This window comes from Patella vulgata, chromosome 4 (assembly GCF_932274485.2).
Source record: "Patella vulgata chromosome 4, xgPatVulg1.2, whole genome shotgun sequence".
NCBI lineage: Eukaryota > Metazoa > Mollusca > Gastropoda > Patellidae > Patella > Patella vulgata.
Window position 1 is genome coordinate 47,513,847 of NC_065882.2, and position 26,451 is coordinate 47,540,297.

Sequence of the window (26,451 nt, forward strand, 5' to 3'; positions counted from 1 at the left end):
CCTTTATATTGTATATCTGCATTTTATTCTATTCTTATTTTGAGACATAAAACAATTTACTTTGTTTCAGATTATTAGTCTGATATTGCTATGCAAATCTTTGATTATGACGAAACATTGTACAATTCAGATTAAAAAAATATATAGTTCCTTGATACTCAAATAAATCAATCTTAAAATAAGTAAAAGTATTTTTTGATCAAATTTGACAGATAAGTAATTTAGTTTCTCCAGTTGTTTTATAGATAAGTGTTGCTACCCTGGGCTTGGAATTCCTTGAGATTATGGATACGGACTGGACCGCAGCCAGTTAGCTCTCTAACAGACAATATGATTTACAGTTTGACATTAAACAAAGCAGACTAATATATTAAAGGCATTAATTGTCATTTAAGGGATTTTGAATCAATTCCAAAATATCAAATTGTTAAAGTTGAATCTCTAAAAGGTCTATCGGTCGAATTATGGTTCAATTCCTTTTCATATTTATGATGAATTTAGCAACATTCAGCTTTCTTGAAAGACAATACTAATAAGCAAGAGTCATCAATAAGTGTTGGGTAAAATCTTTTGATGGTGCCACTTTAAACAGATTAAATTTAGGTCAGGAATTTATCTACCATTGACATTTTTGTTATTTGTTTTCTTAATTAAATAATTAATAAAAAAAACAAACCAACAGTGAGGCTGATGTCCTTTGCCGAAATCCCAAAATAAACAGATGACACATATTAATTAACAGCACATTTATTTGTTTCAAAAGTATCAATCAATCAAACTGACTATCTATGCTTAGTCTAAGCATAAAATGTTCACTATCAAACTCAGGTTTTGAAGTACCGGGTAGTGAGTGAAACTATACATTAAGTTTCACCACTCTCCATCAGTTAGAATCAAAGTTATCTTATCCCAAATCATAGACCAAAGAAATTGCTTAGCTCTGCTTAGCTTTAATGGGAAATATTTATCATTGAACTTAGTCAAGATATTCGCCTAATGAACATCTATACCTCAATTAAAAGCAGAATTGTTATGTTCCAAAGTCTTGACCAATCAAATTGCTTATCGCTACTTAGCCTATGAAGAAAATTTTCATCATCAAACTCAGTCAATGTATTGATATAATGAATCTATACTCAGAAAGCATTTTAATAGTCCCCTGCTTTCTTTGAAAAGGCGGGGGACAAAAATAAATACTTTTGAAATGTGAGCATTATTGAAGGGGTAGGGATGCTTATGACATCTTACTTACTTTCCTCATTAAATGTATAAATAGCTAGTGTATTGTTTTGTAATAAAACAGCTATATCATTACTATTTTCATCCTGACAAAATACTACTTGATCAACTGCTGCATGAACATCTAAATTATATGCAGACATGGGTGGAGGAACAACCATAGTTCTAAATGGTGTAACCAAAACTTTATCTGTAAAAAAAAACCCATCACATTGTAAAAATCACAGGCATACGAACTGGGGGGGGGGGGGGGCGCTTCCCCCCTAACTTTCAGATAATCTGACTTTTTGACAGACAGGTAAAGTGAAAACAAAAATTATTATTTCACCGTGTTGCCAAATAAAGTGCCCGAAATCTAATAAAACACTAATTTTACTTTTCTTTTAATTGAATACCATGAATTTGTACTGAATTGACTATGGATTAAAACATTTTGCCTGGAGCCACTCAACTTTGTGCGACATGTTGGGAATTCAGGGTGGCATAGAGTGGGATATTGGTTACAAAATGATTGGAAAGTTTGAAGTTACTTAACTCACGGGCCAGAATAGCAGAAAAACGCATATGCGGCAGTTAAGTTTTTTTAAAAATTTCGGAGAGTATGGGGCCTGCATACCCCGTGACGATTGATTGGTTGCTTGGGATTCAGGTAAGCCACGTAACGTAGGCTATATAGAAGTTGCTGTATTCTCCGTGGACTGTAAATGATTGATTGGAATTCGAGTCAGCCACCTAAGTTAGGCTATATTAGACCACTTGCTGTATTCAGGGACTGGAATAGCAAGAAAACGCAATTGCGTCCGTCAAATTTACTTTGGGGCAGGGGGGGGGGGGGGCTGGTCCCTAGATGCCTGTAACCCAAAATTGTTTTCGGGCATAGCAGGTTCTGCCCTCCTAACATTTATCAAGCCTGTAAAAATTATGTCAAATCATTTGATGAATTAATAAACATGCACAATATACCATCTAATGGTCATACTCAAAATGGATATCAAAATAGAACCAGCAGCTGCCAGGCAAGATACACCCTTATTTTGCAAGAGAATGATAGAGAACAAGCTAACAAAAAAAGCGATTTTTTGTACAATCAGGGACCATAATCCAGGAAGTTCTAGTCTGAAATGCGCAAATATCGAATTTAAACTCAACCATCATTAGGGTGTAACTGTGACATTTTCAAACATTTTTTTAAATCAGATAAAAATTGTGATCTCTAGAAGAACCACAAGCTAAAAATTACGAAATTCAAACTTAACCATCATAAGGGTATAACGGTGACATTTACAAACATTTTTTTAAATCAGATAAAAATTGTGATCTCTAGAAGAACCACAAGCTAAAAAGATGATTTTTTGTACAATCAAGGGCATTAATTCATCCCATATGCGTGAATATCAAAAGAAACCAAGATTCATCAAAATCAGATGAAAATTGTGACCTCTAGAGTGTCCACCTGCTAAAAACATGATTTTTCGTACAATCAGGGGCCATAATCCATGAAGTTATGGTTTGATACATGCCAATATTTAAAGGAACCAAGATCTTTTGGAGATAAACCTATATAACGAGTTTCGTCCAAATCAGATAAGAAATGTGACCTGTAGAGTGTCCACAAACAATATGTGGACGGATGGACATCCGGACGTACATGGGCGACGACAATATACATCCACATGAGAATGGGGGCAGTTAACAAAAATTATATGGCTAGATAAAAAATTGAATGTATCTTGAAGACATTAAGATTAAAGATGTAAATACATAAATATTATTTAAAGCACAATCCTGCTTCTCTTATTACTATGTTCATGTAAGAAAATGTTCTTACTTCCGTCAATAACTCCACAAGTAGCCATATCAGTTTCAATTCCACCTGATGAACAGTTGGTTGTCCAGGACCATGTATATTGATGATAGTGCCTTCCACTTGTTGTCATATGTAGACGATATGCATGTTCTGGGTCCCATTGAATTGCTGACACCTTCTGATCTGGATCAAACTCAAGTGACTGTTTCTGGTACCAGTGGTAGTTGTTGACAGTCCACAATTGAACTTAAAGGATACAATAAATCTATTCTTTGATTTGAACAGAATATAAAATACACACATAACAAATGATAAATAAATTTAACAAGCCAACAGTGAGGCTGATTTCCCCCACCAAAATAAAAAAAACAAACAAAACAAACCAGATGACACATATTAATTAATTGTACATGTATCTTTTTCAAAAGTATCGAGTAATCAAACTGATTATCTATGCTTAGTCTAAGCATAAAATGTTCACTATCAAACTCAGGTTTTGAAGTACCTGGTAGTGTGTGAAACTATATACTAAGTTTCATCACTCTCCATCAGTTAGAATCAAAGTCATCTTGTCTCAAAGCATCGACCAAAGAAATTGCTCAGCTTTGCTTAGCTTTAATGGGAAATATTAATCATTGAACTCAGTCAAGACAATCGCCTAATGAACATCTATACCTCAATTAACAGAATTGACATGATCATCTTTGAACTTCATCAAGACATTCACCCAATCAACGCCTACACCAATGCCCATTATAAAACTTAGTCAAAGTATTGATGTAATGAAACTTTACACCAAATTTCATCAATCTCACTTAATTAGAACTAAAGTTATTGTGTCCCAAAGCATCAACCAATCAAATTGAATATCTCTACTTACCCTAAGCAGATAATGCTCATCTTCGAACTCCATCAAGGCATTGACCTATGAAACACCTACACCAAGTGAGAACATTTTAGCTCAATTAGAAGGAAAGTTATTGTTTCCCCAAAAGTGTGATGGACAGACAGACATCCAGACAGACGGGCAGATAGACGAACCCATTCTAATAGTCCCTTGCTTTCTTTGAAAGGCAGGGGACAATTACATTTTAGGAGAATTGACTTAGAAACTTAAAAGTTATCAAATATCTGATTAAGTAGCATAGTTTGCAGTGAAGTTGGCAGCAAATATATAGAAATCTAAGTTATGATATTCAAATTCTGTACTTAGCATTCTTAAAGGGTTTCATATATTTACCATATGATTTGGGTTTAAAATTATCGTCTGATCCTGATGTAGGAAGTTCTTTACACCAGACACATAAAACAGTTGAATCAACATTCCACAATAATTCTTCAACCTGTTTTTATAAAAAAACAATACAAATTGATTATAAATATTATAATTATAATCTTACACAAAGCTAGTTACATACATACAGTACAGTCCTGTTTTTCCAGATGCAGATAACATAGAATTCATGACTTTCGGACAAATGACTTTAAGGCCCATATATTTTTATTTAAGAGTTCAGTATTGAACCTTTGCCTGTATACCTCAGACCTGAAATCATGTCGGCATCATACAACAATATTATCATATCAGCACCATACAACAACTGATTAGCCAAAGTAAAATATCGTAGTGTGTTAGGTATTTATATGTTTTTGTTGTTTTACAATTCAAATGCTGGCGCTAAAAAAGTTTATTTTTCAATGTGCCAATAATGGCTAACATAGGTGATTGAGCGAAACCATCAGAATGAATGTATACTACTACGGTAATAGACATAGTAACCGATTTCAGTCATCAGAGATTGCAGATCCTTTATTATATAGATGTTCATTCACGGAAATTGTAAAAAATATAAAAACTGATGTGATTCAGCAATTGAGAATTTGGTTACTTCAGACAATTTTATGGAAATCCAAACGTGCATATTAACAAGGTTCAACTTATTATATACTGTACATACCTTTATATTGGTTTCACCAAATGCCAATGTAAACTCTCCATGACGTAAACCATTCTTTTCAAAGAAAACAATTTCATGTTTATTTGCACTTCTTTGTGCTGATGCAACCAAGCTTCCACTAGGTCTTAAAAAAAATATTAAAAGTTAACAATAGTGTTAATATTAAATCATGTTTAACTATTTCTTTAGTACATATATAGAAATGCCATATAAAGTTGTTCTTTTATGTAATATATAACATATATTACCAGTACCATACTTGTACTATGTAAATCATATAATGTATGATATATTTTACCTCCAAGCCAATGACTGTTCTAAACCATCCACCTGCTCACTTGTTGAATGTAGAGTACCTTCCCTTGACCAAACACGAAGTTGTCGAGCTCCTATTAATTCAAAATTCCATAAACAAATTTATATACATATCACAACACACTTCAATCACATTTCTTTACTACAAATGCTAGATATACATGTAAGCTTTGGAATTTTACTTGTCCTATAATCATAACTGTTTGTTTTTTCTAATGTCTAAAATCCAGCACAACAAGGATCATTGCCACAGATTGTCCATCACAGATGAATAATTATAGTCTACTGTAAATTATATTGTACCTGTTGTATGTGAGTTACTATTAGACATTCCATTATCGACAAACCAACAAGGTTAATAGCTTATTTCCAAAGGCATGTTTTTATAACAGAGATTGTATGCTTAAAAGCCTGTTTTAGTCTTGTAGAAGCTGCGATTGTATTGGTGAATGCTTTAAGAGACCATGTTGGAAATCTTGTGCATGGCATACTGTTATGTACACAGGCATTTAGAATAACCTTAACTGCATAGTAACATTCGGCTTACCAGACTGTCTGTTAATTATTGATGTAACAAAGAACTGACCATCTCCCCTCCATGATACTCTTGCCTTTAAATCATCCCATTTTTGAACTGGTTTTACTTCCTATATCAACAAATTAGAAAATATAGAATGACTTGTATTAAAGTTCAGATGTTTCGGCAGTCTTGTATATTTGACAGTATTTATTCAATTGCAGTTACAGTGCCTTCTTTCATAGCATTTGGTTGTCAAAGTGCTGATCTTTTCAATTTCTCTTCACACCATTGAGAATGGGCTACCAGCATTAATCAAATATGATCTTATTTTGAGTTTCTGTGTATAATGATGTGACCTATAGATTGATCAAAAAGACAATTACCACTCGTTTCTCTTTAGCTGCACCTTTTCCTACTGAACCATGGAATTGTGTCTCTTTTTTTCCCCAACCAACAGTTACAAAGGCAGCTGAAAAATAAAATCACTATTTCAGTTGAAGTGCACAGTTTCTTCAATTATATTTTTCACCTTTATTAAAGATACATTATGGGAGATAAGATAACGAGATGGCAGTTCTCGCTATAAAAGTTAAAAACTAGATAGTGTAAAGGTAATTTGCTGAAAATTTCAGTCAAACTGATCCACTATGAGCCGAGAAAGAAGCATGTGAAATTTTGGCATAGTCTCGGTCATCATTACTAAAATCATTAATATAAACAGCAAGTCTCGATTATCCACTTTTTTTGATTTAATTATCAACGGCCGTTAGCGGCATATAGGAATCTAATCCAGCCAACATCGAAGGCTAGCCTTGACATCGAGAGTTTATTATGGTCTGGATAAGTTAATTAATGTCTAATTGATAATTTAGATAACATTTCAGGCCTAAAGAAAGACTTGTAATAAGCAGATTTTTCTCTTGCATAATGCATGTTTAACTGATATAAAGAAATACTTCAGAACACTGAATTATACATTAAAAACACAGAATAATAAAATTAATATCAACAATAATGTGGAATTGAACATTTGTTCTCTTTAAAATTTTGATTGATTTACAGTTAAGCTTACCATCACCAAATTCATCTGAATGTAAAGATGTCTCCAATACTGGGTCATATTCTCTGGTCATTAAAATAAATGTCTCATCACCTAAAATACAAAACAATAAGGTAATATTCTTTAAATTTTTCCATCATATACTGTATCCACATGCCTGTAATAAACAGGTTTGATGATTTGGTAATCAATGATCATTTTAGAGCCAGTCACTGTCTGATGACTGACATTGAAATTTAATTTCAATGAAATCTCAGAAAACTGACTTTTATTATCACTGTTTTATTATTTTAATTTCTAGAAATATTTTGAAAATGTGATTATTTTACCTGTTGTCAGTATAATTAATTCTAAATCAGGACTCCAACACATTCCCTTAATACCACAAGATACACATCCCACTTCTTCTAACTAAAATAACAATAGTACATAATTCATACATACTATTAAATTTTACAACATAAATTATGTTTGGCTAATACAGATGGCGTCACTATAGACAGCATTATTATGTAGACCATGTATACGACATGAGATCTCGTTATTTTGTATGGCTGTAGTATGTACTCTGTTGACCCCAACATCGATGTATGGTGAAGGTGTAGTATACATATTTTATACAATAACTTTTACTTTACAAAAAATATATTGGTAAAAACATGTTAAATTTTTTTCATTAAAATTTTCTGCAAACCTTTTTAAAACATCTATTTAGAAGTCTTGGAGAGCTAAAAAAAAAAAAAATGTGAAGTATCTTACCTCATTGTTAAAAACTGACCACTGTAACAGTGTACCATCTACTGTAGCAATACAAACAGTCTGTAAATCAGCTATAAATTGAATAGCTACAATACCGTCACCTTCTATCTTTATATCTGTACTATTATTACATATATCTACCTGATGACAAATCTGAAATAGCACAGAGTCACGCAATAAGACATGTCTCATCATTTTCTGTATTCATTGCTAAGTTGTTTTTTTCTGTTCTAACGTTTTCATTTTAGGTGAAGTCTGTATCATTGCAGACCCGACACTGGACACTTACAGCTATACCCAGGATCCATTCACTTGATTTGATATATATATGTGTGTTTTATGGTTTTTGTTTGTGTGGTGCTGTCCTGCCAGCTTCACAGGGAGAAATCTGTGAAGCATAAGCTAAATTTGTAATTCATGAATCACTCCATCCATGTCAAATTAGGCAGGTGAAAAAGAGAATGTATGCTTCATCTTTAAAGTTGATAATAATCATGGATCATACCTTGTCAGTATTACAATCAATCCCTGATACAATAAACTGACTAGCTGCATAAACAATACCAGTATCATTATCAATACTAATACATCTGATATTCTCCAGATAATCTCCTACACAGTGACGGGCATCTAAAAGTCTTAAATTTCTCATTATGGTACTGGTATCCTTTAACTTAAATTAAAACTGAAAAAAAAATACATCATTGCAATATTTAACAAACAAAAGTCGAATTTTCTCAGTTATGCCAGGATGGATTTTCATCAAATTTGGCATGAACAATGCTAAATGCAAGTCCAAGAAACTTACAGTTCACTTTTTGGCTACACCATGGAAATGCCAAAAAATGATAAGTTTTCTTGGAAATTCTATAAGTTCATGCTAAATAGAAATATCGATAATCCCAAACCATAGATCGAAAGTAGGGGTTACGAGTGACATTTTGACACAAAAAATGTTAAAAAATATCAACTCAAAGTATTTCAAAAACTTTCTTCATTATTTACCTTCAAATGAGATCTTGTGATTTTGGGTAAAATCTCTTAATACGCCCACAACAAGTTTCAAAATACAATTCGGATGTAAAAAGTAAATATTTACGTCAGTGCACTACTTCGCTACAAAATCAAAAATGGTAGTCTTCAACCATCAAAAAAAGAGAAATTCAGCAATGTTCCAGTCGTGATAGATGGTAGACTCGGATACCGGGTAATACCTTCGTAGAGGGGATTTTTTCTGGTCATGAGACTTAATTCGGATACGTCATCCAGTGTGAAACAGTTGCTGGAGGCAGCCATGATTGTTTACTGCGTATCACATGACCAATGTGTACGACATCATAATTTATTCAACAACTAATCTAGGTCGGAGAAAACCTTCTTGTAGAGTCAACCAATGGTATTGGACTTAAATGTGGACCTGTTTGCAAGGTGAACGAGTTAACAAGCTTCCCTTTTATACAAGCTATATAATGTGAAACTCTAATAATCGTGACAAAAACAATACTGACTGAAGAGAGAGAGAGAAATGAGGTTTAACGTCCACTCATCACAAACTAGGTCATTTCGGGACCAACATATGGTTTAATTTTATTTCAATAATTCGCTTCCGCGTAGGGGTCTTTAGCAGTGGGGGGAAACTGGAGGACCCGGAGGAAACCCACGAGGTTGGACAGGCAACCCTACTCCTTGTCACGTACAACCTGGGATTCAAAACCACGCCAGCTGACTCAATGACAGGCACAGCGCGCACGTGCTATTAACCATTCGTCCATCCAACCCCCCTACTAATACTAATAACAGTACTGAGTACAAATACTACAATACAGAGATAAAATTTTGTTCCACAATTGTTAACACTACATGTACAGGTATGCCAGTATTGTGATCGGCACTATAATCAGTGTTTTCGACAAACCAGATAAATTTGGTCTGTTTTCTAAAAAAAAAAAACAAAAACAAAAACAAAAACAACAAATATTTTTTTACACTCCGTGACTGGACCACTTTTTCAGTTCCAGATTTATCTCCTATAAATTACTGTATTTTACAACAGAACTACTCGATTCCTTTATGTGGGATGTCTTTCGTATAAGTTACCTTAAGAAAACTCGTAAATATACACACCAATTATTTTATTTTTCCATATTTCATCAGTCGATATTTCATAACAAACGTGGAGACATGGGCGCTGCCATCTTGGATTTAAAACTGCAGAATCCGTTCACGAAATTACACGATAAACGTAATACCGTTTACCTATCGTTTATATTTTATGTTCCTAATTCAAAATGTATAGTTAAATGATATAGTATATGTTGCTTAATCAATTAGTCATGTGAAAGAATAAAAAAATAAACAATATGTTATATAATATCTTTATTTCCGTTTTTAATTCCTTTAAGAAATTTAGAGTTGTTACAGGCAGACCGTAGCAGACAGAGTTTGCAAACTTTGTTTTGTATTTTGAAAGTAACGTAGTGGGATGCAGCGTTTTGACATACATATGTACCACAGCCTGCACAGGTCAGTAAAATATAATGCGATCACACATTGTCATGTTGGACGACAATGCATGTATACTGGTAAACATAGCCTTCCTCGGGCGATAGGCCTAATTAAACCATGGAAAATTCAGAAAAAAATCCGAAAAGTAGTCTACTGAAATAACACAGAAAAATACTGAAAGTCCCCCCCCACCCACAAAAAAAAAAAATTATGTTTGTGCTAATTACCGGTAGCCAACCGAAAGAACTGAAAAACCATAAATACCGAAAAATCCCTAAATAATGAAAACACAACACTATTGTAACTCAAAAAAACATAAATACCGAATTACTGAAAAATTACTGTCTGAACCATCGTAAATTTTAAACGGATTTCTTCAATTATGAACAAACTACTTGATTTTGGTTATTATAAACTTACCTAGCTGTGTATTTGAAATTACCGGTACCTCTGGTTAAATAAAATCCATTGTACAACTAAATATCCCAGCGAATAAAAAAGTCCTCTCTTGTAAAATTGAACTCCTCAAAAACTTGGACATCGAGTTGGGTGGGATTATTTCTTTTGAACACAGGTGCAGAACAAAAAGAACGAGATTCCTTTAATATTTCCTGATGAAATTAAGCATTCCTGTAAATTAACCTCAGTAATCTGCTGTAGCCGGGGTAAATCTGTAAATGCCGATGTATTTTACATTTGCCGAGGCCACTGGCACTGAATCATTGAATAGGTATATAACGTTATTATTTTTTTTATAAAAATACCAAAAATTATTATCAACAACAAATCATACAGCACATCGGTTTAATTATCGGCAGATAGTTCCATGTACGTCTTTCTATTTCTCTTCGAATATTATTTCCGTTGTGCAAAAACTGTTCAGAATTTTGTGTCTCAGTAACACAATTAATTTCCGAAAATCACAGTTTCGTTTTGAAATTCACGGGGCAATGTATCCATACTATTGTACTCTCAGTTATTAACTATAGGCCTATATTAATCACAAGTACAACTCCATTTTGAAATCCACAGGGAATGGAATTTTCTGATGGCATTTCGTAGATTGCGATCATGACTCAGCCATTGAACGCTTTTAATTATATTACCTTAAAAGGTACCATGCCACATGAGTTATTGTATGCTACACAGATGCAGTGAAAATGGTTAAATTTAGCGTGAAACTTGCAAAAGTTTTTCCCACGGTCTGCATAATTAATTCACAAGACCCAATAAAACACGCAATCTGTGATACCTCGTTTGACAAGTGATTTTTTGTTTTAAATACATTTTTATAAAGACGATAAATGATGTTTAGACATTCCGAACTGTTCTTTTCAACAATGTTTTGATTTCAGTATCTGTCGAATCACCCCCCCTCAAAAAGTAATTTAATCAGGAATATTATTGACATGAACAGTCGGAACGTGAATTAAATATGGAAATTATTGAGAAGCGGTGGCCTTTTTTCATAGTTTTTGTGGTAATCATAAAACTTTAAAAAATGGACCAATAACCACAGAGCATTGGGATTAGATCCCGCGTTATGAAATATTATCAATTAAAATTATGAAATAAAGTGTGTTTATTTATAAATGTTAGCCACAGAGTTGCATATATAGTTGACAGGGATGAGGGCCTAATATAATATTAAAATATATACAATATACCGGGTATTTACAATTATGGGGTGATGATGATGTGAAAAGCAATAATTCGTGTAATCGGTCATATATTCATTGTGAATAAAATTTAGTATACTGACAATTAATTGTTTCCAAATTAATTTAATTGTCTTCAGTTGCCATTTTTGTTGCCCAAACTCAAACGATCGGAAAAGTCGTGCGTTGTTGTGATTGCAACACACATAATTGTCAAAATTTGTCAACCATTGCCCCCTTCAACATATTAAGAATAAGATGGTTTAGCTCATCAATCATGTGACATGTACAATGTTGTGATGAACTTAGTCGAAAATACAAGGAACAACATTGACTTTTCAAGAAAGAAATTTTTTTTTTTTATTAGGATATTCAATTATGCAATGGAATTTATTCAACCTGAGGTGATTTCAAACACATAGGCAAGTTTTTAATAACAATTATTCAGTGGTTTGTTCACAATCGACGAAATCCGTTTAAAATTTACCACAGTTCAGACAGTAGGGACCCCATTGGATTCCAGTTCTGCCAGCACCTCCAAGCCTTCCCAGACCAGTAGGGCTTCCCAGGACCCTCTGAGCCCACACTGTGCTCATGGGTTGCCAATGGCTTTCCTGTGCTCCTAATTGGTTCATAGCACTGATGGTTACTCATGGATCCCAGGGTGAGCCCATTGAACAAACTGAACACCTGTTGGGACCCATCAACTCCACTGGGGTCCCATACTCCTCACAGTGTTTCGTTTGATTAGAGCTAATCCCACTTATCACTGCTGTAGTGGAAGCAAATTTCTGTTCCAAATTATGACTAGTCAATAGTTCAATTAACAACCAATAGCTAACTGTGTAACAATATCATTACAGGGTTTAACATCCACTCAACACAAACCAGGTCATTTCGAGACTAACATATGGTTCAATTTTATTTCAATAATTCGCTTGCACGTAGGGGTCTTTAACAGTGGGGGGAAAACCGGAGAACCCGAAGAAAACCCACGAGGTTGGACAGACGACCCCACTACTTGTCACATACAACCGGGTAATTGAAACCACGGCAGTTGACTAAATCACAAACCTTATGATACAGCACGCACTTGCTAACCATTCGACCATCCACCCCTCCTGTTACGCTTTAAACAGAGCTCCGAATTGGACCAATTATGTTTACTTAACGTTATGTCATGACTCACGATTTTATTACGCCCAATTAACCAGTGCATAGCAGAATATTGCAGAAATACTAATTGCCTGACAAAAGAGGCTATCAAAACAGATACAATGTAAACAATACTGTTTGGAGATGAACAATACTTTCACCATTGTCACTGTCCAAAGTTTTAGGGAAGACCCAGATTAAACGAAGGGCTGTCATGTTGCTGTACCTGGGATAGATTTGATTGAACGGGAGGAATAGACACACTCCCTCAAAAACTCAAGTATTGGAAGCCAATCCAGCAATGGCCAGAGAGGGAGTTCTCGGGCCATTGCTTCAGGAATATGCTGGGGTCCAGGGAAGTGGTTGTAGGACAATTACGCCCGGACAATTAACCCCTAACACCCCTCCCTGCCCCTCCCCGAGGCCACGCATAAGAATTTTAGGCACTTTAGGGTCACGCATAAAATTTGTGGGGCACTGTAGGTTGGTCATGGATCATGCTAGGTCACGCATAAGAATTGTAGGGCACAGAAGGTGAGTGATGAGTCTGGCTAGGCCACGTAAAAATTGTGCAAAACCCTAGGTGGGTAATAGGTTGCTCTACCACGCATAAGAATTGTGGGAACACGTACTAGGCCATTGGCAGCCCATGAGCACAGTGAGGCCTCAGAAATGGTCCCGGGAAGCTCTATTGGGAGCTGAGCGCCCAAATGAGCCAATACAAGGGGGGTCTGGGAAGGCTTGGAGTCTGGGAACCAAATGTGGTAGTTAATTTTTCAGTATTTTGGTATTTCGGTTTTTTTTGGTAATTAGTATTGTTTTTGCCGTATTTAGTGATTTTTCAGTAATTGGGCTTTTTCAGATTTTTTCAGATTTTTTCAGTAGTATGTATCAAAAATCTTTTTTTTATATTTTTTGGGTACTTTTCAGATTTTTTTCAGTATATAGTATAGTCACCTTCCTCAATCATAAACGACATTACCGAAGGGCAGCGTGATTTACCCAAATCCAACATTATTTCAACTCATATACATGACAATAATGTGCACATCAATATTTAATAATATAGGCTACCCTTCTTTATGCTAAATTGTTATTATTAATTTAAAATCATAATGTTTTTGTGTCAAAATGCCCCTCAAAGTGCTATTTCATAGCTAGTTTGGAAGTTGTAACCAAATCCACCATTATTTCAACTCATATCTCAATAATTTATATTGATATTTGATAATATACTGTTCTTTATGCCAAATTGTCATTTTTAATCCAGAATCATGGTGATTTTATGTCAAAAATGCCCCTCGAAATGCGATCTCCAAGCATGTTTGCAAGTTGTAATCAATGGACATAACTGTTGTACATATATTACACGAAATCGCATTTTGAGAGGCAAGAAATTTCTCAGGGAAAAAGCGTGTTTTCATAAAACATGGCCTGGAGTAAAGAGCTTTGACGTTAAATCTGTTGTAATTCTGAAATTAGACCGAACACACCGCTTTTCTCAGCCACACTATTAATGGTCTGTTTTATTGCGTATGTATTATTACAGATGATTATAATCATGAATGTCTCTGAAGATTATGAAGTAAAACAGAAAACTGTTGTGGAGCATTGGAATTATAAAGGTTTATTGGAATTAGAAGCAGATTTCTGTAAAAACCATGCACATGTTGAAAGACTCTATTTAAAAAGGAATAAATTAAGAACACTGGTAAATAAATTCATTTTAAAAAAAATAATCAACTAGTCAGTATAAAGACTGAACAAAAGAAGGTAGGATTAAATGGATGTGAAAAATAATTTGCTTGTCTGAATTTTGGTTTTGTATTATTGCCTGACAAGAAGAAAAACTGATCTGGCTATTTTTATAAACAAAGATATTCAACTTTTGTGTGAAAACAATTATCTTTCTATGTCAATTTACATCAAGAAAACAAAAATAATAATAAAAAAAATATTCTTCAAAACAAGCTTTTTATTGAATCTTAATTAATAATGAAAGAAAGTAAATATTTGAATTAAACAAAATTATATTGTAGCAATGAAGTTTAAAATTATCTATATTTTTATTCTAGCCCAAAGAAATTGCCTTATTAACCAGCCTAGTTGAATTGTAAGTCATCTGGTCATCTGGCAAAATTATCTTAAAATCATCCGAGCAAGCTGTCAGATTTGTAGCAAATTCTTTTATGAGGTTTTGTGGAATTTCAATATTTGTGTACCCAAGGCCAGGCCTTGTTTTGTTACATCCCATAAAAATGTTCAGGTACACTTTGTCAGCCCTTCAGATATAACCCCTGACAATAGAGAAACAGGCTTGAAAGATCCTGAAGGCTCTTTTTGGGCCAAGTTTGAATTCAAGGCCAGAACAATCTGAGTTCAGTAACTGTGGTCTGAATCCATTTCAAACACTGAACTTTCAGATAAACAAATTTGATTAAAGTCAATGATATTAAAGGTTGAATTGATTTCTGGATTGTGGTAAATCGTGCTACATGCCAATTTTGTATTTTTGTTTAGATTTCAATGAAATTTGTTCCAGGGGATCGGACATGCACCAAAAATAAAAGAGGTCATCCTTAGGGCACAAGGAACAAGTATGAAAAGTTTTGAATTCATCTCTCTTTATTTTTATTTGGATTCACATGAAAATGTGGGCGTATAAAAATGAAAATATTTTTATGTGTTTAAAGTAGTACTTATGGCATTCAACACATTTTTCACATTACATTATTTTAAACAGATATGTTCCTGGCAATGAAATCCAAGAACTGCCTCCAGGTATTTTACTCTTTTTATTAACATAAATTTGAAGCATGAGAGTTTTTATTATTTTCTGTAAGAAAATTATATATGTCTATTTAGAGAAGCCATCATCATACTCCCCGCAGTGTTTCGTTTAATTATACCTAATCCCACTAAACACTGCTTTAACGAAAGCAAATTTCTGTTCCAAATTATAACTGGTCAATGGTCCGATTAACAACTAATAGGTAACTGCGTTACAATAGCGTTATGCTATAAACAGAGCTCCAAATTGGACTAATTATGTTTATGTAACGTTACGCCATGACTCACGATTTTATTATGCCCAATTAACTAGTTCATAGCAGAATATTGCAGAAAAACTAATTGCGTGACAAAAGAGGCTATCAAATCGAAAACAATGTAAACAGTACTGTTTGGAGACGAACATACTTTCACCATTTTTAATACCTTAAATCACTGTTCAAAGTTTTAGGGAAGACCCAGATTAAACGAAGGGCTGTCATGTTGCTGTACTTACTTGCTCAAGTATCAGAAGCCAATACAGCAATGACCAGGAATATGAGCCATCGTATGAGTTGATAATATAAGGTTAAATATGCGCTCGCCTTCATGCATGATATATATATATATAAGGGTTGAACGATAATAAAGGTTTAGTTCTTTCTGTAGTGATTTTTTATCCAAATTTTATCTTGCAGAGATTGGTGATATGAAAAATTTGAAGTTTCTGGATGTCAGTTCAAATTACATTGAACATTTACCAAAAACTATCGGTCAACTTCACAAACTTCAAAAACTTGTAGTTTCTATTAACAAACTACGTATACTGCCTAAAGGTAATATATATTTTATTTAACATTTTTCATTTAAATTTTCATATCATGTTTTATTCTTAAAAAGATATTCTTTCAATCTTCTGTAATGGCTAAGTATAAAGAATGATGTCTAACAATAATAACTACAGCAATCTGATTATAACCAGGCATCTGATTTATTGTTTCCATTTGGTGGTGGCAAAGTTTATTATGCTGCTCTTTAGAAACATTGAATGGAATAAAAATTGGTTACTTGGGCAGTGTAAAGGAGGAGAATATTACATATTATTCTTTGATTTCCAACTGTCAAGGTATTGTTCACCGGTACTTGCATTGTCAATAGGTCGATTGAAGAATATTGGCATTGACTTATTTTCTTTTATTTAACAGAGATGGAGCAACTGGTCGGCCTGGAAACCTTAGAGGCTATACATAATAATTTGCAAATATTTCCATCCCAGTTATGTCAGTGTAAAAATTTACAAACATTGTGCTTTGACTGTAATAACCTAAAGTTTATACCAAGACAAATTGTTAAATTACAAAGACTGAAAACCTTATCTATAAGTGGAAATAAATTGTTATCTCTTCCTTATAGTAAGTATTTTTGAAAACCAGTAATATTTCTTATGCTTCTTGTTCTTTTATTTTTTAATGATTTCCTTTTTAAAATCCATAGCCTTGAAAGGACTGATTTTTATAGGGTTACCACAACAAAGTTTTTCCACAAATTTATCTGGTTTTAAAAATTAGAGATCAATGCTTATAGAAGAGGAATAGAATGAAAATATGTGTACTAATATTAACACAGATATTAAACACAAAACCGGAGGCCAGCCATTGCCGATAAAGCTAAAATGCCAATGATTTATCAACTTGAAAAAGTGACATTGTTAAAACAAATTGAAGTTAAACATTACATTGTGTTACATAAGATAATCAGAGATAAATATGTTATGGATGTCTATAATAATTTGTTATTTATATTATTACAGCATTGTTACAGATGTCAAGATTACAAAATATATATGTAGATAATAATCCATCTTTGTTTGTTTTTCCTTATGGTGCATCATATGGTAATTACAGGTAAGTAGTAGGTTTTTAATATCAATCCGTATTAATAATTACATGTATATTTCATATAAATATTTATATTTCAAAGTAAATTAAATTGTGTTGAAACAAGACTAGACAGATTTTTATACGCCCACATTTTCATGTGGAAGTATATTGTCATCTCCCCTGTCCGCCCGGATGTCTGTCCATCCACAATTTTGATGAAACAGTGAAATACATGTTTATGTCCCAAATATCTCAGTCCATTTCGATATTCGCACATTTCAGACTATAACTTCCAGGATTATCGGCCCTGATTGTACAAAAAATCGCTTTTTTTTTTTAGCTTGTTCTCTATCCATCTCTTGCAGAATGTGGGTGTATCATGCCTGGCAACCGCTGGTTATAATTATTGATGTACATAGAAATATTGATGAAATTAACCTGAGGGGGGGGGGCTGTTTCACAAAGTGTATGTATGTTAGAGTTGTATAGTAAAAAGTTTAATTTACATGTACACAATTTAAGTATGACTTGTGCATTGTGAAATATGGCCTACTAATGACATGTTTGTTTTTTTTCTTTCATAATATGTGAAGATGTGGTACACACCCGATTTGTGAAGATGAAGATGAATTTCTGACTGTAAAGATAGAACAGCAAGGATGTATTTCTAAACTTTATTTAGGACCAGATATGAAAGAATTAAATCAACCATACTCAAAAAATGTTCCTCTTCTTCTTGAACTTTGTTTTCGGATATTGTCAACATCAAATGTTGATCAACACAGTGAGAATTCTCAAATTTAAACAAGCCATCATTGACTGAGGCTAATGTCCTCTGTTTCAATCCCAAAATAAATAGACGACATATATTAATTAATTGAATATCTTTTTGTAAGGCATCGAGCAATAAATGCTCATGATTCAACTTAGTCGTGGTTTTAATTTAGTGAAACTAAACCATATCATTGTGCTCCAAAGTCTCAAACAATCAAATTCCTTATCACTCTGATTAACCTGAGCAGAAACTAAGTCAAGGTATTGATGTTATGAAACTAGACACTAATTTTCATCACTCTCATAACTTAATTAGAATCAAAGTTATTGACTAATTCTCTGCTTAGCCTAAGCAGAAATGCCCTTCTTTGAACTCCATCAATGCCCTAATAAATGCCCCAAACAATGTTGAACATTCTAGATCAGTTAGAAGCAGAGTTATTGTGATACAGCACGCACATTGGTGATGAAACTTAAAATATATCTTTATATCCCAAAGATCTTGGTCCCTTTTGATATTTGCGCATTTCAGACCATAACTTTCTGGATTATGATCCCTGATTGTACGAAAAATCACTTTTGTTTTTAGCTTGTTCTCTATCCATCTCTTGCAAAATGTGGGCGTATCTTGCCTGGCAATAATAAGATGCCACTAAACAGAAATTTTTAGTCTTATATACCGTAAATGTAATTATTAATTTCTTGTTTTAGGTTTGGTTAAAAATTTGGAATCTCATCTACCAAAGGAACTGTGCAACATACTTGATACAGCATCAGGAATATGCTTCGACTGCCAAAAGACTTTGTATCTCAGTGCATTTCCACTGATATTGAGGTCAAAACAATCTGAAACTTTGTATGATATAATATTTTACTGCTCTCAGAATTGTCTGTTTAAGTGTTCAGATGATCAGAAGCTAGCTGCAATTTATCCATTAATACCAAAAAGATAAAAATTGATAAAATCTTATTAAATCCTGTTATTTTTATTGTTAACTTTCCAGATTGAGATAGGTGATAAATATGTATATTTCATTGAAACAGTAAGTCTGGAAAAATAATATTTGCTTGTGATTTTGATCATAAAACGGGGGATTAACAGCCTGAATACTGATGTTATCATAGCGTTATATAGTGTGTTCAAAACACCCAAACTAGACATGACTTCACAGTCATGTTACAGTATCTTTCGCAGTACAGTATTGAAAGAAAACTTTCCCATCATCATGGTGAAAAGCTTAATCAAACTTCAGTCTGCTAGACGGAGGGCTTGGCGAGGAATAGCATCTTGTCATTCTAATAGGATGAAAAACACAGGTCCTATGTGCAGTGGTATAGCGAGGGGAGGGGCTTCACTTGACAGGCAGCTGATCTCTAGATTCTATCCCATTTCTGATCCTCTTGTTTACAAGATTTGCTCTCAGTTATGACCTCAAATGCCATAAAATTGACTCAAATTTTCTTGGGTCGACCCCCACCACACACACACACACATAAACCAGTTCTTAGAGCTTTTACCTCGAAGACTTCATCAAAAACACACTGTTTAACATGAGTATTATAACATTAAACAATATTTTGAGGAGAATCTGTGACAGAATGAATTGTTTATTTATTAGAATTTGTGATCTCTTTAAATATTCGGACAACACTACGAAACGTCACCTGTATGATAACACCACACATTTAAATGCTAAAAGAAGTGGTAAAATAGCCATGATCATAAAACAAACCCTATCCATAAAGTCATGGTCTGAAATACAACCAACAAATCATGATTCATATGGAAGTTATACAACAACATTAAACTCGGTAGGCCTATCTGCTTGGAAACCTACTATTAAGAGATCCGTTAATTTTTGGTACCTTAATATCAATCACCCTCCGCCGATACTGCCATCTATGTGTCCGCTTATGCAATGGCAGCCCACGCGTAAGCTTTTGCCTTTGATAGCAGGTGCAAAATAATAATGTGCATTTGTGCGTACTACTTATCTGTGCACCAATCAATGCACAGTGGTTATTATTAATTAATAATTAAGTGTGTAGCTTTAACTCATATATGATTAATGTTTCAAGGGAATTAAATGTGCTGTTATGATTCTGCTATGTATAAAAATATATCTCTGATTATAATTAAGACCTATTTTCTTTATCTATGTATGCATTCTGTAACTTTCAGATACATGTTCTGGGGTAAATGCATCTAGGTCACTTTTGTTGAGTAGACTTTAAGACCCATATTCTTTCTCTATGTATGCATGCTGTAACTTTCTGATACCCTATTCCCATATGCTGCGTTTATCGCAACCCGGCCTCGTGCTGTAACTGGCTTGAAAACTTTAAACACATGATTGAACTACCTTAGAATTCTGGGTCTGAAATAATAATGTTTGGTGATTTAAATATTGATATTCTAATTCATAATAACTGCTACTGGTTGGATGTACTGGATTTATATAACCTAAAACAAATTATTTCTTCTCCTATAAGAGTCACAACCCATTCATCTACCTTAATGGATCATGTCATCCGTGTCCTCACCTAATAATATTATTGAAACTAGTGTTCCTTCATATTCCATATCGGATCATTATCCAATATGTTTTACATGGAACAAAAAGGGCATAGAAATCCCCAAAACTAATCATATTTATATTACATATCGATCTTTTAAATATTTTTCCGAATCTGATTATATAAATGATTTACAACTCGCCCCTTTTGATAATGTTTATAGCACAAATTATCCCAATAAAGCCCTGGAGTTATGGTATAATACTATAATTCCAGTTATAAATAAACATGCTCCACTGTAAACCAAACGTTTTAAGAATGCTACGAAGCAGCCCTGGCTTAACAAAGAAATTTTTAATATGATGCGTCAACGCGATTGCCATAAAAAGAAGGGAAATATTACTCAGTCTAAAATGTGTAGAAATTTGTTAAAAAAATATGATTCGGAAAGCAAAAGCTATATATTTCCTGTCTTGTCTCTAATAATAAAACTTATGGAATGCCATAAATACAACTTTAAAGATACATTATGGGAGATAAGATGAAGAGATGGCAGTTCTCGCTATAATAGTTAAAAACTAGATAGTGTAAAGGTAATTTGCTGAAAATTTCAGTCAAATCAATCCAAAATGAGCCGAGAAAGAAGCCGGTGAAATTTTTGCATAGTCTCGGTTATCATTACTAAAATCATTAATATAAACAGCATAGTCTCGATTATCCACTTTTTCTGATTTAATTATCTTTGGCCGTTAGCGGCATATAGGAATCTAATCCAGCCTACATCGAAGGCTAGCCTTGACATCAAGAGTTTATTATGGTCTGGATAAGTTAATTAATGTCTAATTGATAATTTAGATAACATTTCAGGCCTAAAGAAAGACTTGTAATAAGCTGATTTAGCTCTTGCATAATGCATGTTTAAATAGAAACAATAATAATTCTTAAACAATCCCCATATTGTTTCGGAAGATTTTAATACTTATTTTACAGAAATTGCCAGTAATTTATTCGGTAGTAGTACAGCAATTGATAATATCGATATGACAAAAATTTTTGACTTTGTTAATAATCACAGGCCTTAATAAATCTCTACAAGCTCTAGATATCACAAAAGCCGTTGAATTAGACTCTGTTAATGCCCTATTTCTTCAAAAGGTGCTCACATAATCTCTGGAAGCCTAACCTATATTTATAATATTTGCATTGATCAGAATGTTTTCCCTACTGTTTTGAAAACTGCTAAAGTTTTACCTTTATACAAAAATGGACCCAAAAATGATCCAAACAACTACCGACCAATTTCTATATAACCAAGTTTATCAAAAGTATTAGAGAAACATGTCTATTCACGTCTTACTGAATATCTTAATAAATATCATTTCTTGTATTCTAACCAGTCCGCGTTCAGATCTAATAGCTCCCGTTTGACTGCTTTAACTAATATTACTGAAAATATGTATGACTCCCTAAAAAATAATCTTCTATGTGAGCTATTTTCTTTGATTTTAGGAAAGCCTTTGACCTTGTAAATCATAAACTGTTGCTACAAAAATTGCAACTTCATCAACTGTCCAAGGCATCTATAATGTTGCTTAATTCATACCTGCTTGATAGACAAGAAAGGATCTTTGTAAATGGTAATTTGTCTTGTAAACCACCAATAGATCATGGCGTACCACAAGGTTCAGTCTTGGGTCCTTTATTATTTAATATTTTTATAAATGATTTACCTCTGTATTTAAATTCTAAATGTGATCTTTTTGCTGATGATGCAACCATTTATACTAGTGCAAAAACTGTCCCTGATCTTCAAAACAATCTTCAAATTGATACAGATACGGTAATGAATTGGTGTAGACATAATAACATGATAATAAGGCCAAAACAAAATTCATGTTAATTACATCGTTTGAACTTTGTCGGGGGGGGGGGGGGGGGGGGCACCCGGCGCACGCCCCCCCCCCCATTTGTTTTGCGGTGGAGAACAATTTTTTACCCCATATATTCTCACGGAAAAGGAAATTAACAGTAAGTTGATTGCCCGTCAGTCCGCCCACCTAGGGCCGGGCTTCGCACTCCCAAGTGGGGGAAGCACGCCCCCCCCCCCTTTCTGAAAATCCTGGATCCGCTCCTGTTAGTATTAAAATCAATGACTTGGTCATCGAAATCGTTCCCAGGTTCAAACTTCTGGGAATTAGTTTACAATGGACTGACCATGTACATATGTAATCAAAATTGGGAATCAAAAGATTTTCCAACTTCGCAAAATCAAGCAGCTACTACTACTTCAATATAGGTCTCTATTCTACAAAGCAATACAAACATATCTAGATTATTGTTCACCAGTTTGGGATCAGGGTGACTCGACTGCTTTGAGTACATCCTCTGCTACTACAATACTCCATACTCTAGTATCAATAACAAAATCTATCTGTTGTTAAAAATAGTATTAGATTCACTGGTGCCGATTTATGGAATTCATTACCTGACTATTTAAAATACTGTAAATCATATTATTTCGAGGCGATTATTTAAATTTGTAACCACCTAGTCTTTGTAGTTTTACATACATATATATTATGGCCATTTTCATTAATTAGTTTGTTCTATTTACATGTACCTTAAGCATATTATTAAATGATATTGATAATTATATGATTCGTGTGTGACAACTTTATTATATTGTGATTGTAATTTTTTATATTCAGTTGTGATTTTGTTAATATTCTTTTGTAAATACTTCTCTTCTATATTCAAATTTTATTGTTAATCTTTAATTTCTGTTATAAAGGGAAAAATGTCAGACCTCCTGGCCTAATTTGAAAATTATGGCCCTTGATTGTACGAAAAATCACGTTTTTAGCTTGTGAACACTGTTGGGCGTTGGGTGGCCGAATGGTTAGCACGTGCATGCTGTATCATACAGCCTGTCATTGAGTCAACTGGCGTGGTTTCGAATCCCCGGTTGTACGTGACAAGGAGTAGGGTGGCCTGTCCAACCTCGTGGGTTTTCTCCAGGTCCTCCGGTTTCCTCCCACTGCTAAAGACCCCATTTCTCTCTCTCTGTGAACACTGTAGAGTTCACAATTTTTATCCGATTTGATTTAAACTTGAAATATATGTTTATAACCCACAGATCTCGGTTCCTTTCGATATTCGCGCATATCGGACCATAACTTCCTGAATTATGACCCCTGATTGTACGAAAAATCGCGTTTTTAGCTTGTGGACCCTATGGAGGTCATAATTTTTATCCGATTTAAAAAAAAAAACGCTTTAGTATATCACCGTTACACCCTAAGGGTGGCTGAGTTCGAATTTCGTTCTCAAATAGCGTAAAAATATGGTATATCAAGGTTGTAGACCCTATAGCTAGAGGTCACAATTTTTATCCGATTTTGTTGAAACTTGAAATGTAAGTTTATAACCCAAAGATCTCAGTGCCTGTCAATATTCGCGCATATTGGACCGTAACTTCCTGAATTATGGCCCCTGATTGTACGAAAAATCGCATTTTTAGTTTGTGGACCCTATAGAGGTTATAATTTTTATCCGATTTAAAAAGTTCGAATTTCGTTAAAATCGGACCAAAACTGACTGACAAAACGGCCGCCCATCGTTCTCAGCGTAAAAATATAGTATATAAAGGTTGTGGACCCTCTAGAGGTCACAATTTTCTTCTGATTTTGATGAAACTTGAAATGTAAGTTTTTAACCCAAAGATCTCGGTTCCTTCGATATTCGTGCATATCGAATCGTAATGATTGTACGAAAAATCACGTTTTTTAGCTTGTGGACCCTATACCAGTCATAATTCTTATCCGATTTAAAAAAAACAAAAATGTTTGAATATATCACCGTTACACCCTAAGTGTGGTTGAGTTAGAATTTCGAAAAAATCGGCCCAAAACTGACAGACAAAATGGCCACGCCTCGTAGTCAAATAGCGTAAAAATATGGTATATCAATGTTGTGAACTTTCTTTTGATTTTGATGAAACTTGAAATGTAAGTTTAAAACCCAAAGATCTTGCTTCCTTTCGATATTCGCGCATATCGGATAGTAACTTCCTGAATTATGGCCCCTGATTGTACAAAAAAATCGCGTTTTTAGCTTGAGGTCTCTCTAGAGGTCACAATTTTTATCTGATTTTTAAAAAAAAATGTGTGAATAATCGCGGATACCCGAACTTAACTTCCTAGAGGTCACAATTTTTTTTTCCGATTTTAAAAAGCGTTTAAATATTTCACCATTGCACCATAAAGAAGGTTGAATTTGTTCGCAAACTGTGTAAAACTATGTAGTACGAAGATTGTCGACCCTCTAGAGCTGTCACAATTTTTTTTTTATCCAACTCTGATGAAACTTAAAACATATCTTTATATCCCAAAGATCTCAGTCCCCTTTGATATTTGCGCATTTCAGACCATAACTTTCTGGATTATTGCCCCCGATTGTACAAAAAATCCCGTTTGTTTTTAGCTTGCTCTCTATCCATCTGTTGCAAAATGTGGGCGTATCCTGCCTGGCAGCCGCTGGTTCAAAGTTTTTGTAACATCCGAACGACTGGAGTGAGGTAGCGTTTTCTCCATATATATATATATATATATATATATATACCACCATGGTATATTGGAAATAATTAGTAAAATAGGCACAGAAGACGCTCTTTTGAAGTCCGCCATAAATTAAAATATACTCTTCAAAAAAAGTAGGGGATATTCAGAAACAATACAAAACTGCGGAAATATACTGCTGTTTTTATTAGAGGTAAATGTTAAGAACAGGCCAATTGCCTACACATGAACATAAATATTTCATATGGGCGGCTATGGGGCGCCGTTTGTAAAATAATTATTTAATTTTTTTTATAGCAAAAAACATTAGATTTAACTCCGAATATATATATTTAGATAAATATTAGAACAAAAATGGCATATATGTAAATATCAAAAAATATTGTAGCTAAAAGTTGAGTTTTTGGTCTATGAAAAACTTTAAATGTTATATCTTGATTTCACATCGCTTAGTTAAATATATAGCTAAATGTGCTTTTTTTCGTAGGTATAAATGCTAAATACTAAATCACTGAAAAATCTAAAGTTAAATATAAACATTTAGCTAAATATATAAACATTTAGCTAAATATATAAACATTTAACTAAATATATAAACATTTAACTAAATATATACATGTAGTTAAATATATGGGACTTTTTCAAAAAATGTCAAAATTCCAAGGCACCAAAAACTAAGAAGATAAGTTTCTCGAAATACAAATTTTAATACCTCAATACAATAGAAATATACATATGGTTGCAAAACAGAAATATGCAAGCTTAACGACATTTGCAAATATGAAAATTACTATAATTTTTTAACATTCGGATAAAATAATTCCTTCCTGTTACCAACGAATCATCTGCGTAAAAAAACAAAAAAAGTATTTATTTCTAAATTTTTTTCACTTTTATTGGGATATTCTGTAATAGTTCTTCTCATTTATCCAAAAATTACTTTGGCAATAAAGAAATA

General features: G+C 33.6%; 2 protein-coding genes across 4 annotated transcripts in view; one reads left to right on the plus strand and one right to left on the minus strand.

The window, feature by feature from the left end:
• Nucleotides 1-9,861, minus strand: part of LOC126817671 (putative elongator complex protein 1) — a 28,408-nt gene extending 18,547 nt beyond the window's left edge. The window contains exons 1-12 of one of the 2 annotated variants that reach the window (XM_050544773.1): nucleotides 9,783-9,861; nucleotides 8,164-8,343; nucleotides 7,659-7,811; nucleotides 7,229-7,310; nucleotides 6,912-6,992; nucleotides 6,223-6,308; nucleotides 5,867-5,966; nucleotides 5,303-5,393; nucleotides 5,005-5,128; nucleotides 4,287-4,389; nucleotides 3,068-3,292; nucleotides 1,253-1,429 (exon numbers count right to left, since the gene is read on the minus strand). In XM_050544773.1, the coding sequence (XP_050400730.1) occupies nucleotides 1,253-1,429; nucleotides 3,068-3,292; nucleotides 4,287-4,389; nucleotides 5,005-5,128; nucleotides 5,303-5,393; nucleotides 5,867-5,966; nucleotides 6,223-6,308; nucleotides 6,912-6,992; nucleotides 7,229-7,310; nucleotides 7,659-7,811; nucleotides 8,164-8,310 (1,369 nt within the window). In that variant the 5' untranslated portion in view covers nucleotides 8,311-8,343; nucleotides 9,783-9,861. Of the gene's footprint in view, nucleotides 1-1,252; nucleotides 1,430-3,067; nucleotides 3,293-4,286; nucleotides 4,390-5,004; nucleotides 5,129-5,302; nucleotides 5,394-5,866; nucleotides 5,967-6,222; nucleotides 6,309-6,911; nucleotides 6,993-7,228; nucleotides 7,311-7,658; nucleotides 7,812-8,163; nucleotides 8,344-9,755 lie in introns of both variants that reach the window. The other variant, XM_050544774.2, reaches the window with a different exon arrangement.
• Nucleotides 9,862-10,068: 207 nt separating this feature from the next.
• On the plus strand, nucleotides 10,069-22,835 carry LOC126817073 (leucine-rich repeat-containing protein 28). Of its 2 annotated transcripts, XM_050543858.2 has the most exons (9): nucleotides 10,069-10,181; nucleotides 14,526-14,687; nucleotides 15,052-15,089; nucleotides 15,720-15,757; nucleotides 16,444-16,581; nucleotides 16,951-17,157; nucleotides 17,556-17,649; nucleotides 18,219-18,409; nucleotides 19,111-22,835. In XM_050543858.2, the coding sequence occupies exons 2-9, from the start codon at nucleotides 14,526-14,528 to the stop codon at nucleotides 19,350-19,352; spliced, it is 1,110 nt and encodes a 369-aa protein (XP_050399815.1). In that variant the 5' UTR covers nucleotides 10,069-10,181; the 3' UTR covers nucleotides 19,353-22,835. The 2 variants fall into 2 exon arrangements, with proteins under 2 accessions (XP_050399815.1, XP_050399817.1); XM_050543860.1 differs by lacking the exon at nucleotides 19,111-22,835 and having other exon boundaries at nucleotides 18,219-18,554.
• Nucleotides 22,836-26,451: the final 3,616 nt, after the last annotated feature.